This window comes from Micropterus salmoides, unplaced genomic scaffold (genome assembly GCF_014851395.1).
Source record: "Micropterus salmoides isolate LMB-PRFRI ecotype aquatic unplaced genomic scaffold, ASM1485139v1 Ms_hic_scaffold_7, whole genome shotgun sequence".
NCBI classification, from domain to species: Eukaryota; Metazoa; Chordata; class Actinopteri; order Centrarchiformes; family Centrarchidae; genus Micropterus; species Micropterus salmoides.
The window spans coordinates 8,855,468-8,875,548 of NW_024044459.1; the positions used below are offsets into that span (position 1 = coordinate 8,855,468).

Sequence of the window (20,081 nt, forward strand, 5' to 3'; positions counted from 1 at the left end):
CAGACTTCCTATGTCTCAACCTTTTTTCAATGATCTTCCTGTGTCAACAGAAACATTACTATGAAATGGCCGTAAGCATGGATGAGATGTATGAAGCTGTAGGCCTACATGTTGTTGTAAGTCAACAACATGTCAAGTCAATTTTCTTTAAATAGACATATTTCGTTTTTAAGTTAGGTTAGGTAACTGCCTCCAGCAACCTCTACCACAGCTTCTGTGTTGACAAGCAACACAGTTCCACATTTTTGTAGAAATTAATTATTTAACTTGCAATTCATTGTTGAGATCTTGAACCTTTAACTTTTGTTGCATTCTTACTCCCCAGACTGGGCGTAACATCAGGACACTTTTAACATAAAAAGTGCTATCTTTAACTGCAACTAACCATCGCAACAGCACTAAGGCAATGGTATAACAGCCAAAGTTCCCTCTCACGTGTCCTGAAATGAGACAGTAATGCATTAGACAGTCAGTGGATCTTTCATACGTTTTTATTCATCTTCACCTTCTTCTAAATCTAGTATTTTCTTACTTATCACATACATAATATGCCAATACTGTTATTAAAAATCTGACATCAGCAGGTCATTGTAAATATAATGCTGGTAACTCAAACCAGTAAAATGTGCGTGTGTGTGTGCATGTCTTCAAAGCAGTGGGGCCATTTTGTTGCAGTTCCTACTGATCACCTACAGAGGTCCATAAATGCCATGGGTTTCTTATCACTTTGAAGTTCACGTAAGTTCATGTTTGAATCTGGAAGTCAAACCTGCTGGTGAAGGTTTGTTTACCGAGGAGACGATTCTGTCTGCCAAAATACATTACTGATCTCATTCCTCTCAGGTAACTAACAACTAAACAGGAGCGTTCAGTCTTTATGCACCATCTGTAACTGAAACTCAGTTCTTTTAAATCAAGGCTGAAATTTTTTTTTTGAGGCTTTTCAATAATATCTTTTTTTTTATAATACCAATTTTATTTTCTGTTTACATTTTCAATATAAATATCAATGATGTAAATGTCTGCATTTTTCTATCTTCGCTGCTGACAACCCTGATGTGTATAAATATATAGCTATGCTCTTTAGTATACTTTGACAAAAATGTTAATATAATTTAACTACAAGTAACACCTTTGACTCATATTTTGTATATTTAAATCATTTTTCAAAATTAAAAAAGCCTACAAAAGCACACTTCATGCACAAGAGAATGCCTGATAGAATAAAGTTTATGGACTGTTAACCTATTAAAGAAAAAAAGTATGAGATAGAAACCACTGAACTAATAAATTAACAATGTGTTTCCTGCTTGGCTGTTAAAGTTTGGATCTTGCAAAAAAAACCACACATCTCCTCCATTCTCCCTGTGAGTTTCAGAATAGTTTTTAAAGATGCTGTGAGGCATGATCAGGGTCCCACTTTCTGTTCATTGTGAAATATTGATCTGCTCTTACACAACATCCTCAGTCATCCAGTGTCTACAAATGACACATGTAGATTTTAGTACATCAGTAAGGTAGAGTATGTTTGGATGTGTGGCAGTTTCTGTTGAGAACAAACACAAAAAAAACATGCCTGCCATGGGAGAGAGGATCTCCGAGAGCGACTGACTGCAGGGTGAAGGATTGTTAGTGGGATTCAGGAGTTATGCAAAGTGTTTCTCGCCAAATCACTGAGGTGACCCTCTTGTCCACCGGGGTCAACTCCAACGTAGGGGAGTGTGAGTGTCCCCACACCCTACGGGCGCCTTACACCCCACCCAGCCTCTGCAACCCTGGTCTGGTCCCTGACCTTCACTGCCACCCGTGTGGCAGCGCACCCGACCCCCGCAGTACCTCTCATGGGTGATGGGTGCATAGGATTGTGTTGCGCTAGGCTCCAGATAACACAGCCCTCAGGGACAGACTCATGAGGCTGGTGGAAAGGTTCTTCTTTAAAAGATTTGGGTAAAGTGTTTTTGTTTTTTTTCAAAGTCGACAAAGCCATGTAAGGTGTACTCAGAGCCCAAGGACTCAAACACACAGGTTCTTGCAGTGTCTCCTGTGCATCTACTGTCCTCTGTGTGCTCTGCTTAAAATAAGTCCTGTTCTGTCTTGTCCTGGGCGTCCGCACCTGTTGCTCATTGTCAATTTGGTAATGTCAGCAGAGGTGTGTGGCATTTAGTCATGCCAGTCCGTAAAATATGACTTAAAAATCACACACGTGAATTAAAACACACCAACAGTTAATACAAACATAGCATGCCAAATTACACCACTCCACATGCAATATTAAATAAAAACACAGCACACCAATAAAACATTCTAAAAACAAAACACACCACAGGACTAAAATCAGCAGCCATTTTCTGGCCGTGTGACACAGAAACCTCTCCACCACAATAAGGTGATGGTTAAGGAGAGGAACATTGAGCATGAAAAGCCTGGTTATTGATATTCCTGTATGTGATCATAAGAGGATCCAGGTTTTGTCTGCCTGCAAGTGTTTCTGGATTTAGTCACTCTGATCTGCACAATCTAACTAAGAGTGTTCAGAAACTTGGGTGAGGTGTTTACATACCACTGTATCCTGGTTTGTGCTCCAGGCAACATATCCAAGTTTCTGCAACCAGGATACAATGTTTACATGCGCAACAGATCACAGGGATAATCCAAAAACCTGATCATAACCAGGATACTAGTGTGCATGTAAACACACTCACTTTAGTGTTGCAAATTCCAGTGAAAATGTAATTAAACTCTGTGCAACTAGCTCACGTATACTGAACTTGAGTCAGTTGCCTGCTTGTCCAGCTGGTAATCCAGCCTTACATGTAACTTCTGTGGCTGTTTCAGAATTGTCACTAATCCATGTAAAAGTCAAAGGCAAGAAGACTCACTGCTTTAGTCTTGGATGAAGACTGCAGCTGCCACCAAAACAGGAAAAATACATAAGATGTTAATAACATACAAATTTGATATGTAGGATAATCAATTGACCAAGTTCTTTGTCAGTGAAAAATGCCAAACAGTCTCTGGTTGCAGCTTTTCTTTTCCTCTTTTTTCTATTATTGTAGTTTGCAAGTACTCTGGGAAATTGTGATACAGTCGTCACAATTTTTTGACAATTCAATTAATTGATTAATCAAAAGTAATAATGGTCAGGTTCATAAGTCACTTACACATGGAAATATTCATCCTGTGTAAATGAAATTTACACAGAAATAGCTTAAGACATGCACTAGATGTCAGTGTTGTCTGAACTACGCTCACAAGAAGGCTATGCATCACAGTCACATAGTGCAGATGAACATACTGAGTAAAAGTTTTGATTATCTGTCGATGATGTAAACATTTGAGACCATGTCTGGTTTGGAAACAAACCCAAATATTCTGGTACAGAATTTTCACTGATTTTCTTGGAGATAAAGATCTTCTTGTTCTCAGCAGGACAAAGCAGATCACAACCGAGAAAACAAGGCAGTATCACAGCCTGGTACGGGCCTGTAACTGGTTCCTCGCACCATCAGAACACCTCTTCCCACCCTAGGACACTTCCATCAGCAGGGTGAGGATGATGTCAGTTACTTATTTAAATTAATTGTTATTATTCAAGCTCTCGTTTCGGCTGTGCTGTTTCTTGTTTTTATTTTTCATTTTCTCTTAGTTGTCTTACTATGTCAGCTGTTTATTGCTTTTCTCCTCCCCAAGCCCTCCTCTCTGTTCTATTGCAGGTTTCATTGCTTTCTGCAATTGGTGTTGTACCTTGGGGTTCCCTCTGTATTCCCTGTTGTCCCCATCTTCCATTCCCCTTCTCTTACAGGTGTTGTCTCTGTGCTGTCTGTTTGTGCCCCCCCATCCCCATGTCTGCCCCCCTGTCCGGCCCGGTGACAAATCAATACATAATTAAATAAATAATAAAACAGACAAGGGAGTATATTAATACTCTTGTTAGTAGTAGTAAAATCTGTCTGGCACAATATGGTATCCAGCTCATCATACTCTATACCAGGCTGCTGGGCAGGACAGGTGTAAACCAAACAATAAAATAAAATAAAAAATAAACTAAGCAATTTTTCTTTGAGCACAAAATTAAGCTATTTGTCACAAAATATTTTATATTAACACATTGTTTTCTATTATGTAGATACAAACTAAACCATAATAATGCATTTTGAGATAAGCCAATTGCATACAGCTTATCTAAAAGTAGATAGTGATCCACCAAATCAAAAGATTTTTTGCAATCAATAAAAATAGCCCCTGTAAGATTACCAGTATCAGATTCTTAAAACACATCATTAGTAAGTTTTAAAAGAGCAGTAGTTGTTGAACGATTAGGTCTAAAACCGGACTGAAATGGTGAAAGGATATTATTGGTCTCAAGATAGTGTGATAACATTAAATATTATTTTCTCAAATACTTTAGCAATAGAACAAATTGTTGATATAGGTCTGTAATTATTAGGATCAAGACAATTACCACCTTTGTAGAGTGGAGTAGTGCGTGAATATTTCCAGATCGCTGGTAACTCAGAAGTAGACAAGGACATTTTAAACAGGTCAGCTAGTGGAAACATGAGAAGCTAATTTAATATATCTGGATTCGATCGCATCAAGTCCTGCAACGCTGCTCGAACTTAGTTGTTTGATAGCATTTAAAACATTAGTAGCTATTATTTTTGTAAAGGAAAAGGTACTGTGACAAGGTGAAATGTTCTTAAAACTTTCAGTATAAGAAGCATTCAGTATTGAGTCAGAGCAGACAGAAAAAAAAGGTTAGAGAACACTTGGGCAATAGATAGAGTCAGAGATTATTATATTGCCATCTTTTAATTGATTAATGGGACTTTTGTCTGAAGTGTGTATTATGGTTTTTAAACTGTTCATCAATTGTTAAGGATTTTTAATATTATTAGAGAGACATTCTTTATAACAATTAGATTTTGCATTGCAGGTCATTGTCTTTCTTTCAATATTTCTGAGTTGCCTGTGTGATTCCCAGTCATAATTTTTCTTTGACGATATATAGCCCAAGCCTTGTCCCTCTGCTTAAATAGACTTATAAGTTCTGTACTTATCCATGGCAGGTGTCTTCCGTTCACCTTTGATATTTCCCAGGGAGCGTGTGTGTCGATGACTTGAGTGAACTCAGAATGTAAAGAATCCCGGGCATCCTTAACATTGGGTATTAATTGGAACCTATCCCAATTAATAGAAATCACATCATTAATAAATAGATCTATATTAATTTTCTTAATTTGTCTAATGTTTATTAATTTTGGTGGAGATTTGGGGAATTCTAATCTTCCATATACAATAAATAGCTGAGTAGTCACTGAGGCAATCAGACAAAACACCCATTTTAGTAAATCTGTCAGGGTGAGTAGTGGATTGGTATCCAATCGAGTAGAGATTGACATGTTGGGGTAATTTGAGTAGGTTCCATTATAAGATTTGAGTTTCATCTTTTGTTCATATTTTATTGCATGATTATTTTGTTAGCACATCAAATCATGTTTACAGCACAGTTTTCTAAACATTTTAATACCTGGAAGCTGGTTAAATGCTTTCTCAGTACTTCATGACAAACCTGCACAGGAATGTGCTAATAAAAATAACCACACAACCATGAAATTAAAAACAAATGAAGATCCTTTTTGACACCAATGTCATTCGAATTTGTACACAGAAACGTTTTCAGATGAAAAGCTTCTGAAATTTTGGTTTGAGCTTCTCCAGATCGCCGCTGTTCTGTATCTTCTGCGACATGCTGCTCATCTTCATGATCAGCTCATGAGCTTCATCAAACAACTTTTCACCGACTCCTTCTTCACTCGCTCTCTCCAGGCGATCAGCTTCGGCCGGCCTTGAAATACATCCAGGCCACTTCCAACAGGCTGCAAAACACACAGCAAAACCTAGATGTTCAAGTTATTTTTTTTTAAAGATAATACTGCAATTACATGAAATTAAAATACAATCATATACGAAAAGTCTAAAATGGGTTAGGATCCTTCGTGGGGTCACTGAAGATGGATAATCTTCTGAGACTTATAGACTGATATTCATCAGATATATTTTTCATATAAATGCAACTAAAATTGCACTTAAATATATCACCATAATCCATTTTGAGCTCCAGAAGCAATAGTACTTTAGGATTGTACCTGTCCTTAAATAATGGCCCTATTTTTCATACTTTGAATTTCTAGTTTTTAAAATAACAAAATTCAGGGTGTCTGGTGGCCTAGTGGTAAAGGCGTGTATCATGGGACCACAGTGCCCAGAGTTTGGTTTTGGCTGGGGAGCTTTGCCACATGTCATACAATTAGGAATTGTATGCTTTGCTTATTTCATAATCAATTAATTAAACAGATGTATCCATGTATGGGTTAAAAGAAAAGAAGGAGATGAGACCAGACAGAAAGGGATGGGAGAGGTGCCGAATGCAAGCGTGAAAAAGAGGAGATGGGTTGTGTGGGTATTAATGGAAATCCCGGGAGTGATGTGATTTGTGTGGTAATGGATAGGAGAAATGCCTGACGAGAGATTACTTGGCGGAAGTGGAACCAGAATCGAAAGGCCACTGGTCCTGACTCGGAGGTGGTTTTTATCGATTTGGTTGCTTTAAGGAGAAGGCAATGTTGTTTGAGGAATAAGTCTGAATTGTGGGTATGATGCTGAAAGTCAAGGCGAAGGGAAGATGTAGTGAAGTGAAACCAAAGCGGGTGTGAATGTAGCTTCTAAGGTTCGAGACAATTGAGTAATGCTGTTACTGGCGCAGATGGTGCGGATGCAGATAAACCGCATGTCTGCTGAGAGAGGAAGGTGGCGGGGGGTCTTGAGATGGCTCTTGACCTTGAAGACCTCTAAGAAGTAAGGTTATCTGAAAAATGGTAAGAGGCCAGGATCACAGGTTAGAAGTTTGGAAAGGAAGCTAGTAGCGTTAAGATGAACTTGGATGGAGTGCATTTGATAGTCATCATGGACTGGGCGTAGCTGATAAAACGAGACACAGTGAAGAGATTAAATGATTAAGTTGTACTAGTTGTGACTGTGGTTCAAGCTCTTCAAGCTGGCCTGTAACACGAGAGAGGGCTATGCTGTTGATGGTAGAGTTTCAAGGACCATTCTGCAGCGGACCATTATATCCTTATAAACCCCCCAAAAAACCCTGCAGGATGAGTGGCAGCAGTTCGAGCTATTTGCTTGTGTCCCTCGAAATGCCGCTTGAAACACTTGCAAACAAGAGTGAGCAGTGAGTGAGCAGTGGAGGGCTCTGGCATCCTGGTGCCGAAAGCCCCTTTTGTTCAAAACGACCGTTGGCTTAAAATGGCTTTAACGCGAAACGACTGTTGGCTCGAAGGTCTGTTTGCATGAACAACTTTAGTTTGAAGTGACTTCACTTGAAACAAATTAAAGCTCGAAAACGACTTTAGCTCGAAACACTTGTTCACTTCAAAAGACTGTTTGCTCGAACCAAAGTTTATTGGTTTGAAACAACTTCTCAGATGAAATTGACTGTTAGGGCAATGTTTGCTCAAAAACAACTGTTTGCTCAAAACGACTGTTAACTTGACATGAGTTTGAAGCGATGGTCAGCTCGACGTGAACTTGATTATTTATTGAAAGACGAGCAAAGAACAGCATGAAGTGTCTGTCCTTTAGAAATGGTTTCCAATGATGACTTTTTAGAGGGTTCTGTGTAATGGACCGTCTGCCGCGATCAGGTAAGCGGTTGCTGAGATAGTAGTGGGCATCCTGGTGACTAAGCACCTACTGAAACCGGCTGCTGAGGTTGCTCGAGATCTACGACTGGGGATGCTGGCATCTCAGTGCTGGGGGCCCCTATGGAACTGGCTGCTGTTGTTGGAAGTGTCCAGCAGAGGGAGCTGGCCGGCTGCTGTGGTTGTTAGATGGCTGGGGTGCTGGCATCCCAGTGCTGGGTAACGAAAACTGCTGGAGCTGGATGATAGGAGTATTGATGACTCGATGTGGTTTGTCCTGTATAATGTTGGCTGTTGATGCTGTCAACCCTGATGAGAGGTTGAGGCCTCAGAATTCTGGTGGTGGTTTGCATCCTATTAGCTTTGGTCTGGGCATTTCTGCTATCTTGAGCTGGAGGAATATATCTAAACTGTCCCGTGGCGATTACGTCACAGCGTGTGTACTGCACCTGGAAGGGAGCTGGTGAACTGTGCCATGCTTATATGATAGTGTTGAAACGTTTGCTGTATTGTTCGGCTCTCATCCAAGAGGCTTCTTTAGTCAGGGCCGGCCTGTGGCATAGGCGGTTGCCTAGGGCGCAAAATGTCAGAGGGCACCACAAGATACCGCGGTGAAGTTAGTTTTAAGTTGGATATTCGACAGACATTCACCCAACCTAAAGTTTGACTCGTACCCTATCAACTCCGCCCAGCTGATGTGACACCGCTGATTTTAATCATGGGCACCTACGCTGTGAGTCCAGACAGTGACGTAACTGGTAAAGTTTTGCAATATAAACATCTTAAAACTGAAGCGCAGCCTTGTTCTGTTTGGAGCTGCTGATGTTAACATGTGGATTTGTGGTGAGATTCCTGTCTGATCACTGTTTTTGGTTGGTTTCTGTTTCACATTGTGTCTGTCAAACGGTCTAAAGAGAATAGCCTATATACCAGCGGAGCAATAATGTAATGCACAGAAGAGTAGAGGCCAGGTAGAATTAAAATTTCTCATTCTCATTAAATGATGACGGGTTTCCCTGACTGGCAGGGACCCAGATAATGGATATCGCCTGGTTCTTTAGTGCTCCTGGCTGTATGGACAATCGTTACTGTTTCAAGAAATGCACTTACCAACGTGACTGAAAAAAACTGTAGTAATAAGTTTTATATCTATAGTACTTTTCAAAAACACATTTACAAAGTACAAGTGCAACATAAATCAAGTTTTTACTTACATTTACTTACCAGTAGTAGTAGGATAAATAGTAGTTGTAGTATTACCTGCATGATGTCAACTATAGCCACCAGATCAGCCAGAGAGATTTTGTCGCCGATGATAAACGGTTTGTTCTGCAGGAATTTCGCCTCCAGCAGGTTGACTGACTGATTCAGATCGTCAACAGCAGCATCCATCTTCTCTTTTGGGGCTTCAGAGCCCATGATGACAGGAAACAGAGTCTGCTCAAAGAGAAGAGCAAAGATCAGCCGGACTTTGGTAGCACCAGCAATGTAGTAGCATGGTGTTCCCATATGACAGCTGCAAACTGGGTTGTTGACAGTCATTAATATTCTGTATAAAATATAGTCTGAAATTAATAACAAATGTGCCTATTTTCGAGCTATGTTAGCTCTAGAGATGACAATGTGTGACAATCAATTGGCCAACTTCTTAATAGATTGATAGTCTGATTTGGATGAATCTTAATCACTGGTGATACACGGACTTTCCCTCTAGCGCCACCAACAGGGCAAAGTTCTCTCTTCATCTCAACATCTATTAGATAAATTATAATAATTTTGTATACACATTCAGGTTCCCTAGATGATGAATCTTAGTGACTTTGGTGATTCCCTGACTTTTCTTCTTGCACCAATCACATTGGTGGTTTTGAGTGAAATGTTAGATGAAATCTAGGGATTGAAATGTGGGTCAGAAAAATAGAATGTCAATATATTTAAACATAGTAGGTATAGATTTAGTATATTACTACCTCAAAAGTGCAGTGCTACAAAAAGGAAAAAACTAACAAATGAAATTGTTTTTGTTATGCGTTTTGAAATGTGTGTACTGAAGTAGGTCAGTGGATACAACACCGGGTTGATCTGGAACTCGTACCCTGAGCAGCAAGACCTTTGAGCCATGAGCTCTGAGGTTCATGTGCTGCCAGGACAGGTATTCATTAACATGAGCTCGCTGCTGCAGGTCAGCTGGATACCAGTGCTCTGCCACTGATGATGAATATTTCTGCACCAGGTACTTCAGGATCGCAACGCTGCAACACAGACAGCATGAAGAAGAGAAGTTAGAATCCAGCTAGGGACCTTTGTTGCAACTCTCTCTCCCTTACTTCCTGTTATCTCTCCACTATGGCTACCTAATAAAGAAAGTAAATTTACTTGTTTGGCCCTCTACAGGCTGCAGAGCCTTATGCACCCACTTGGATTGTTTATGTCTCAGGCAGATGAGTTGAAACTGAAAACCATTGTACTGAGATGGAGGTAGAAATCACAGCTGGAAATCTAAATAACTCAGCAGATAAAACCAGAACTAACTGTGGCTAGATCCAGAGTGGAAGAATATGTTGAAAGAGATCAACAAACTCTTCTTGCAGGTTTTGATCATAACTTACTGATGTCTAAGGACTGATCAGACACTTATTTGTAATGTAAGGAAATCTTAAATCCAAACCATCGTTGTACCTCTCCGTCAGAATGAAGCTTCCATCCTTCATGACAGGAACCTTCCTCATGATGCTGATCTTTCCAAACTCCTCGCTGTACTGCTGCCCTGAGACAAACACCAGCAAATGAGAATCACAGATGACTTAAAAAGACAAAAAAATATATAATATCTGCAAAATATCTGCTGTCAGTTTGCTTGGTGAGTTTATTTTACTCTCCCTCCCCTTTTCTTTGTTACCTATTTTGAAACGCTTCTCTTTGCTTTGCGTCCCTGACGTAATGTGACCAGATTTCTGAAATGAAATCGGAGACATTTTTGGTTTGGTGGTCAGTATATCATTATAAAATATAAGTTTTTGTATACAATTTTGGTTTTATAATCTGTCAAATATAAGTCTTCTGAATGAAATCAAGTCATTTTGAAGCAGAAACTACATTTTAGTCAATTAGAGGCTGCAGTCACTTTCTGGCAAGTAGAAAACTGCATTTTATGTGTTGTTTTGGCCATTTAAAGGCATTTTAAGAGGTAAAAATACTAGGTGAGTTTCTAATCTGTCAAATAAAACCCTCATGAATATAATCAAGTCATTTCAGGGCAGAAACAACAACCAGTTTCAGTCAATAAGTAGATGAATAGTTGCTCTGCTGGGCACTCTTTCTGGCCACATAAAATCTGATGTCAGGTCTCTTAAAACCTTATATAGTCCATGATTAACACAGTTAAAAACGGGCTCCAGACAAGGACAGTCCCCGGTTTTGGTGAGCCTTCCCTGAGGTGAAACTCAATCACCCCAGGGACGCAGGGATGTTTTTTCCCGGATGCTTTGACCTCCAACCTACGACATTCCACCAATTGTTTGTTTGTAAAGTTGGTACTCTAGGAGTTAATGTAACTCTACTCTTCATCTTGCTGGGTGAGTCTGTCAGCTTTCTGGGTGAAATGTGAAAAAGTAAACTGATCGCCCAGAGGAGTGCTGGAATGTTCAAGCTTACAGGATAAATTAAAATCCTGCAGGACGTTCAACTCACAATTCTTGCAAAATGTGTGTCCAGAGTTAGAAAGTCAAACACAAAGAGAAAACTATGTCTGCAAATATAACTATACAGATTTCTGGGGCTGGAGTTCATGCAACAAGTTCACAGTTTGCAGGCCATTAACTCCACACACCGGTGACTGTCTGTTCATTCCCAGAAGCTCAAAAGAAACATCAAAAGACGGACGAGAAAATACTGTAGCAGTCCTTACTATTTTAAGACAGAATGTGAATGAAAGCCTAAACCCTTTACTAAAACAACATAAATTCAAAAGTCTCATCCATGTCCCTGTGACTGTCTGGGGTGTGGGATTACCTGCAGCGAGGTCGACAAGCTTAAACTCAAAGGGAATCCTGACCGCTTTGGCAAACAGAAAGACGGAGCGGCAGGGCTGGGAGTGCAGGTCGAGATAGAGCTCCATCATGTCCGAGTCTGAAGGCTGCAGATTCTCTTTCCACCACGTTCACTCTGAGTTTTCAGTCCTCTCCTGCTGCGCCTGTTGTCCTCTGTCTGCCCAGAACTGCTCCTCTCCTCATTGTGAGGCTCACTGATTTCTAAATGGTGGCGACAGTTCAAAGTAAGTAGGCCATTGCGGTTGAGCAGTCTGACCTTTGGCCTCCTAGCTTAGCCCAACATTTTATAAACACAGCTGAGGTTATCACATTTTTATCTTCTTGGGGTTCCTCTAATCGAATGTAAAGTAATTAAATGCAGTCAGACATTAAAGTTCGACATCAAGTCAAATGACCAAATGGATAAAGATTTTTAAAAGAGACACAGTATGGAGAAGCTCGGGTGCCTTTTACGCAGCCGTGCGCATAAAGCTGCTCACCAATCACAGCCTGGATGAGGCGGGACATTAAAAAAAGGATGACACGCTACAGCAATCTTTTGAAATGTTGAACTCATTGTTCCTGTGGTGGTTTTGGTGGGGAGCCAACAGGGGCCAGTGCTCCTGTAACAGACCTTGGACCTAAACATTTGCATGAGTAAAAACGTGTACAAACTTGATATCACCAGCAACTTAGCACGTAAACTGATCTACTAACGGTGTGCACGCAGAATGACATCTTTCAAAAGTGCCAGATAGCAACAGTTGTTCATTTAGTACTTTTGCCTTAAGGAATATGCAATTTGGGGCGTAGCCTCTGTATTTAATACATTTGAAAGGAAGTCGCAAACTGCCAAGTGTTGCGCAGAGCCTGGCTTCTGTTACTGTTGCCAGAAGGAGACACAGCCATAATGAAAGAAAACGTAGAGAAATTAACATTAGATAATATTATTCTATATCCAATATATAGAAATACAGTTATTTTATTTATTCGATGAACTATATGAATAGATTTTTTTTTGTATTTTCCTTTAGCTTGGGCTGAAATTATAATAAACGCTAACATTAGCACCTAAGCAAACCTAACCACAGCGGTGTAATATCAGAAAACGGGTTAATTTGTGAAACAATTGATTTGTTGAATCTCAACTAATGTGTACATTAGTTATCTATCTGGAGGCAGACTATCCAAAGAAAGTGTAACCCGTAAAAACATAATATACAAACATTATCCTTTTTATTTAATTTTATATTTACTAATACACAAATCTATACTAGTTACTCCCATAGACTCTAAAAGAAGTGGATGTAGTCACTGTGACGTCACGCATTGTTTTGTAGACTGCTGTTTTTTGAAGCCTTGAGTTTGGCTGTTAGGCTGCCGCCATGGTAATATTTTGCAACGGGACGTGACCAGATAAATAGGCAAAAATAGGCTTAAAACAAAACGTCCTTGCTGGGAAAATGAACAGCCGACTCCTAATAAGCTTGTTCAACGGCGCTGGTTAATTTCATGGGGGGAATGGGGAGTACTGGCACTTAATCTTCCCACTTCAAGCACTGTCCAGTGCAAGGCACCAAGCTTACAATAAAACTCTAATTAAACTGTCGAAAATGGCAATGCTTATCAAATATGAATCAAGATCTGTCACTGCAATGCGTTTTTCTCGAAAACTCTGGGATTATTCATAGGGATTACTTTAATCAGAAAGTTTGCCAAATTCAAACCATGTAAAAACCACAGAAATATGTAATCACCACTACTCCGGCTAAATCCTTCCATTTTCACAAGCTTTCCCAAGTATACAACCAGACCAGCCATATAAAGGCTTATGTATATAATTACTATCATTATCTCCAGGCAGGCAGGCAGGCAGGCAGGCAGGCAGGCAGGCAGGCAGGCAGGCAGGCAGGCAGGCAGGCAGTGGATTAACATACAACGAACCAGCAACAGAACAGAAGTCACACACATTTAAACACTGGCTAACGAGGAGGGCGGGAGCACAAACAGGTGATTCTAATAATGACAGCAGACAGGCAGGGTGATGAACAGACAGGAACACAGACAGATACCAAACAGGCCCAAAGTAACAGAACTACCAACAAGACCACAGACAAATACCAACAGAAATGAAAGGACATAAGACAAGAATCCAACTGGAACTCAAAACACAGAACAGACAAGCAGGCAGAGGAATTCTGGAGGGAACAGACGGAACACTTGACAGGCAGACATGGGGCAATATAACCAACACAGACAGAACACATGTAACAAAATAGACAAGAAAGACAGAACAGACAAGAAACTAACCCAGACAATAACAGAAACCCATGTAAACAGACAAACCCTAAACGAGAACACAGAGTACCGAGCAGACTAAACCAAAATGATGCAGAGAAAGAACTAGAAACAAATACTACGACATGAACTAAGGCACAGGATTGGGAACAAAGACATGGAACCAAAACCGAGTATATAGCAGATTCTGAACAGACAAAACAATAACTCAGAGAAACTCAAAACACAAAAGACTATATAACTGATAATGGACACAGGACAGAACCCAAAACAATAAGACAGATACTAAACAGACTATAAATAACATGACTGACTGAAAACAACCAACTGACCAAAACAGAACAGACAAGCCAACAGTGTGACAGGTCAGGAAAACATCCTGAATGTAATACAATATTGAACAACTTTAACACTGAACCCTGCATCTCTGGGGTGCTGTAGCATTTCATTTTTAATGCTGCCTGGACCAACAGCCTTCCTTGGCAACAGAGATTCTGTCTGTGTGGTCAATTCTTTGCAAATACTCAAAATCAAGGAGGTTTGGTTGTCTTTAATTGTTTCCTCTAATGTTTTTCTTGTATAACACATAGTGCTGAATTAATGATCTCCCTCGCCTTGTGAAGCTGTCCAAGGTTCTGACAGGTTTGTTTTATGACAGATTTATCACCTGCAGAACTGGAGGTCTGATCTGACTATTGAATAAGCTTACCATTTATCTTTTAATGCTGTATTTCAGATAAGATAAGTTCCTTTCAGCTATGTGGAGTTGTTTTAGTTTCTAGGCCCTGTATGGATAGCTCTCACTGGAGGATGAAAAATGTTAATCTTTTCTAGACGGTGTTATTTAAACTGGCATTTGTCTCGCCACGTGCTGTCTAAAGTGTGCTTATGTGTGTGTTTTAAGGTCTGTTATTACTTATGTTTTATTGTTGTTTCTTTACTTTTTTTCTTTTCTTATTTATTTTACTCTTAAAGCACTTTGTGTTCTGTGAAATGTGATATATAAAATGAACTTTATTTACTTACTTCCTTAATGATGGTTAACATATTAAAAGAAACAGACAAGGAAGTATGAGAACATGAGACAGAATTTAATGAACATGTTTCCTGCTTGGCTGTTGAAGTTTAGATCTTGCAACAAAAACACGTCTCCTCCATTCATCCCGCGAGTTTCAGAAATTATTTTAAGGATGATGTGATAACCTCTTAGGCATGATCAGATTTACACTTTCAAATGTTACCAATGTTTTCTTATTATTATTATCTTATTATCTAACATTTTTAACAAATGCTTTCAAAAAGTGATGGGGACAAAATCAGACATTTTCAAAATGTGGTGGGGACATGTCCCCAGTATCCCCAGTGTAAATGACACTGCTCCAACACAACATTCTCATTGGGAAGATTTTAGTGAGAAAGTGAGAAAGTGCCAAACCTCAAGAAGGTAAGGCAGAATACAGAAAAAGGCAAGTGCTTTCAAATCCAGCCAGATTAACAATTAAAGGATAATTCAAGTTTAGTTCATTAGAGTTTGAGCTTCCTAGCAGTGGTTATAGTGTTTGCTACAGCCTTTATGATAAACTGATGATTTTTATAATGCATTAAAACTTCTTGGGGCAGAAACACCTGCTGATATGGAGAGAGAAAAAACATGCATCTTAAGATGTCTACCATCATGCCACTGGACCAGTTAATGTTTACTGGTCAATGTCTGAGCCAAGTATGTACAGTGTTTGTTCAATGACTCATGAAGCAGCTAAAGTATATAAACCTGAGGGAGACTGGAGTTGAATCAAGTGATGGACATTTGTAAGGTGAGTAATTTTTATTGTGTTTCATGTCTTCAACTCATGTTTCTGGTTTAGTACCACTCAAAATTAAATTATTATTTTTTAGATTTTAGTCTTTGATATCAAATTAAAAAAAAAAAAAATTGCTTTACTTATTCTTCTTCTAAGTAAAAAGACTACCCAGAATGTTTTGATGGCTCAACATTTCAGGTGGTGATTTTTTTTATATGCTTGGATTTTAAGGATGGTTTATGTTGTATTATAAACTGCAGGTAATTAAGAATGATTTTGTTCTTTGTTTCATCTCCAGATGAAGCTGTCAGTGTTGTTGCTGCTGGCCCTGCAGGCTCTGTCCTCAGCCAGTCCTCTGGACATTGGAAACAACACAGAGCAGAGAAATGGTAAACACAAAAGTTTTTTTTTTTTCATTTAATTGAACCATTCATTTTTCATTCCATTTCATCAAAGATCACTTAACCCAAGTCACAAACCAAGCATGTTTTCTCACTTACCCTTGTTTTTACAATGCAGCCATGCAGATAGTCAACCTTTGAGACCTTTGAGACTTTTGCCTCCACCCCAATACAGTGTGGTAAAAGAAATTGGAAAAAAGACAAGATATGCCTCTTTAAAAGTTAAAATATGTTTTGTATTTTCTAATCCTGTCCTTTTGTCAGTTATCACTTGTTTTATGCAAGTATGCAAAAATAATAAATTTTAAACATTTTATATAAAAACCCTATCTTTTCTCTTCCTGTGAAACCGTATGATATTTTTGATAACTTATCTTAAATGTTTACATAAATGTAAAAATGACATAAAATGTAAATCCAATCAAAGTATATAATTTGGGTAACTAGCTAACCATCCTCAGAGGACCATGAACGTACAATTGACTATCGATCTTATCACTGGTGAGACATTTCAGTGTGGACAAAAGTAGCAGTCCAAATGACAAAAAAGAAACCTAAAGTTTGGGAAGTGAACAATTAATGACCCCAGTCTTCAAAAATCAGAATAGAGCAAAACAATTAACTGATTAGTGATTTTAAATCTGCTTTGTTTCTCATTTCATAGCCAAGTTGTTTTGCCCTGTGTCTTGTATTAAAGCAAACATTTTCCTTGTCTGTGCATCCCCTTTCCTCAGTCTCCTTCATGAACTCAGATCCAAATGGCAGTCCTGAAATCACCACTAACAGATCGATGCTAACAGATCTACCTCTTCTGACTGTTGCTAAGCTAAGGCAGAAGAGACAGGTTCAGACTCAGTCTTCTTCCTTCATGTATGGTGATGGCTTTGACCTGGAGTGGGTTACCTGGAACAACTCTCTTCCAAACGAGGCTGTTTCGATTTACAATAATTATGTTGATCGCATTGATTATGTCTGCAAATACAGGTGTGAGGCTGGCTTTTATACACCCAGCAAGGGTCCTTATTGCCACCATACAAACACAAAAACAAAAAACGATTTTGAGCTCCTGATGAACAAAGACAACTTTGATATCCTGGAGTGGAAGGAGGATTCATACGGCTCAGTGCCCCAGAATTCAGTCAGAACCTGCCCTGGGAAGAACATATATGTAGGAAAGAACAAATATGGACTTGGGAAGGTGGTTACTAAAGATAAGGTATTATACCTGCCTTGGGAGGATTCTGAATATTGGTACAACTACTACCAGGTCCTGACCATCGATGAGAATATAATCAGTCAGCAGATCTACGATGTCAGGTACAATATTAATGATTCTAAGATATATCACTATCCTCCAGAGATTATGCACAAATCAACCCTCAGAAACGATGGATGCCACCCAGTGGTGAAGACAGATACCATCTCAAAGACATACCAGGTGGAGCAAAGGTGGGACTTCACCTTTGCTATCAAGATAGGTGTTAAAACGCATATGAAAGCCGGCTTCCCCTTCATCGCCTCTGTAGGTATTGAGATCAGCACAGAGATGATGTTCCAGTTCTCCGAGGGAACCACGGTGATAGAGGTCATCACTGACACTGTTTCTGTTGAGATCACAGCCCCACCAAATCACTCCTGCATAGTTAATATGATGCGGTCTAAGTTTAAAATGGACATCCCGTTCACAGCACGCCTCAGCCGCACTTACGGTAACGGGGAGATCCACACGACATCCATCACTGGGACGTATAACAGCGTTCAGATTGGAGAAGTTCGGGCCGATGTGGATCAATGTGAACCTCTAGAGAACTCTGAGCCTTGCATGTGAAACGCAAAAAGCCCCAGTTGATGTCTCTGTATGTTTGATGGGGGTGAGGGGTTGAATGCACTTTTTGTAAGCTCCTTTGGACAAAAGTCAAATTAATTTAATGTAATTAATAGAATATGACTATAAACAAGCTTTTAAAATCACATGGCATTTTAAAGTACCCTTTCAATCAAAAATTGTGTTTTTCTTGTTGTTATTTCACTTGGATGTTTAAGCTTTACTGTTTTTACATTCATCGGCTGAAGAGGGAAAATTATACTGTGCTCACATAAATTTTTCACATTTTGGTTTAATGTGTTGTAGAAAGCTCTGGCACACACACTTTTGGAGACATCTTGTGACTAGAAGTTTGAAATTATTAGCATATTGATATATAATGAGTTTTATTTCCATACTACTACTTCTATCTCCTTGGATCTGGTGTACACTAATATTAATGCATGTAAAAAAAATCAAAGTTCTTGTACTTTTATCCAAATGCGTGTACCACTGTAAGTCAATCAAACTATGACTCATTGCCAATAAAACTTAATAAAGAGACAGCCAAATGTTTGTCAATGTTTACCCTGCTCAGAATGAGTTTGTAGTATGGGTTTGGGTCACAGATTTTTCACTTCAGGGAGAAGGGGGAACATTTTGTGGAAAATTCATACCAGACACAAATTATTATTCCAAGCACTGCATTGATATGTCTTAAAACATCTGGAGAGGAAACTCTAGTAACACAGATGAACACACACTGCGTGTCCAATTTTATTCTTTATTTAAAAGAATACATTTTAAGTTTATGTTTAAATAGTTATTAGTTGTTAGTATGTGTTAATTTCTATTGAATATAATAAATACAATGTACTAAAAATACTAATCAGTTTGAATGGTTCAATGAGACTAATTTATGTTATTAGAGTATTATTATTGCTGCATTCTCAGGGCCATCTTATTTTGCTACCAGGTGTGGTGATCAGCTAGAGATCATTCAGTGCCATCTGCTGGATATATTGGATATTTCAGCTCAGTGAACCTTTATTGTCCTTCATTGTTTACAGTTTACTAAACTAAACGAAAAAATACTTCTTGGTATGTTATTGATCAGACTACACATATTTTCTGTGTGCTACAGCTTAATTATACTCAGCCAGCAGAGATATGTATATGGACACATGGAGAAACATCACCACACCACAAGACATTTAAATGAAACAATAATACAAATAATAATACAAACAAAGAGAAAATGCAGTTATAAGGTAAATACTGCCACTGTGTATTCCCACAGGCTTTATACCTTTTGATTCCGTTCCTTTATTTGTGACACTTTTTGATGCAACATGTAGTCCAAAAACTGACAAAAGACATTAAAAGATTATGAGATGACTCAAAAATCTAGTTTCATTTGATCAGCTGAAGGTGTTGTGAATAATTTTTACACGACAAAGGGAGGTAAGGTTTTTAAAACAAACATTTTGCTACCATCGGATTGGAGTTTTAGGAAAAAGTACAAATCTTTGTTACAATTAATTTTAAGAATTTAACAAACAGTATTTTTAGCAAAATATTCAATGACAATTTTAATCTTGTACTGTCCAGAATATTGTGCTAAATTCAGATAAAGAAAACAAAAGAAGGAAATTTTGACCGACAAGCTTTTTGAACTCATTGTTCAATCCTATAATGTCCATGTAGTTCAGTGGGAGACAGGTGACCAGTGTTGGACAAGATACTTGAAAATATGATGAATTACTTGTTTTTTACATTATTTATTGTCTTTCACAAAAGGAAGAACATTCATTTTTCTAATAATGCAACAGTAGAAGAATTAACAACAAACTTTTCTTGCACTGCTTTTATAAATAATAAACCAAAGTAAATGATTCTTTAAACATCACAGAAATATATTATAAGAAAACCTGTGTGACCTGCAAGTGATGTCTTTTTCTTGAATAGAATGAATTTTAGCTTGAATGTTTCATTATTTATTTTTAATTTTTAATGTAATAGTTTATTATCTCATCCTT

General features: G+C 38.6%; 1 protein-coding gene and 1 pseudogene across 1 annotated transcript; one reads left to right on the forward strand and one right to left on the reverse strand.

Annotated features, from left to right (window-relative positions):
* Positions 1-5,418: 5,418 nt before the first annotated feature.
* On the reverse strand, positions 5,419-12,166 carry LOC119891893 (annotated as a pseudogene).
* Positions 12,167-15,040: 2,874 nt separating this feature from the next.
* On the forward strand, positions 15,041-18,618 carry LOC119892519 (natterin-3-like). Its single transcript, XM_038704796.1, has 3 exons — positions 15,041-15,849; positions 16,136-16,226; positions 16,973-18,618. The coding sequence occupies exons 1-3, from the start codon at positions 15,835-15,837 to the stop codon at positions 18,064-18,066; spliced, it is 1,200 nt and encodes a 399-aa protein (XP_038560724.1). The 5' UTR covers positions 15,041-15,834; the 3' UTR covers positions 18,067-18,618.
* The last annotated feature ends 1,463 nt before the right edge of the window (positions 18,619-20,081 follow it).

What these genes read in the sequence shown, in the direction of transcription:
- LOC119892519 (XM_038704796.1), top strand. An exon ending in CAACACAGAGCAGAGAAATG is followed by an intron (nt 16,227 to 16,972) that starts GTAAACACAAAA and finishes CCCTTTCCTCAG; the next exon opens with TCTCCTTCATGAACTCAGAT.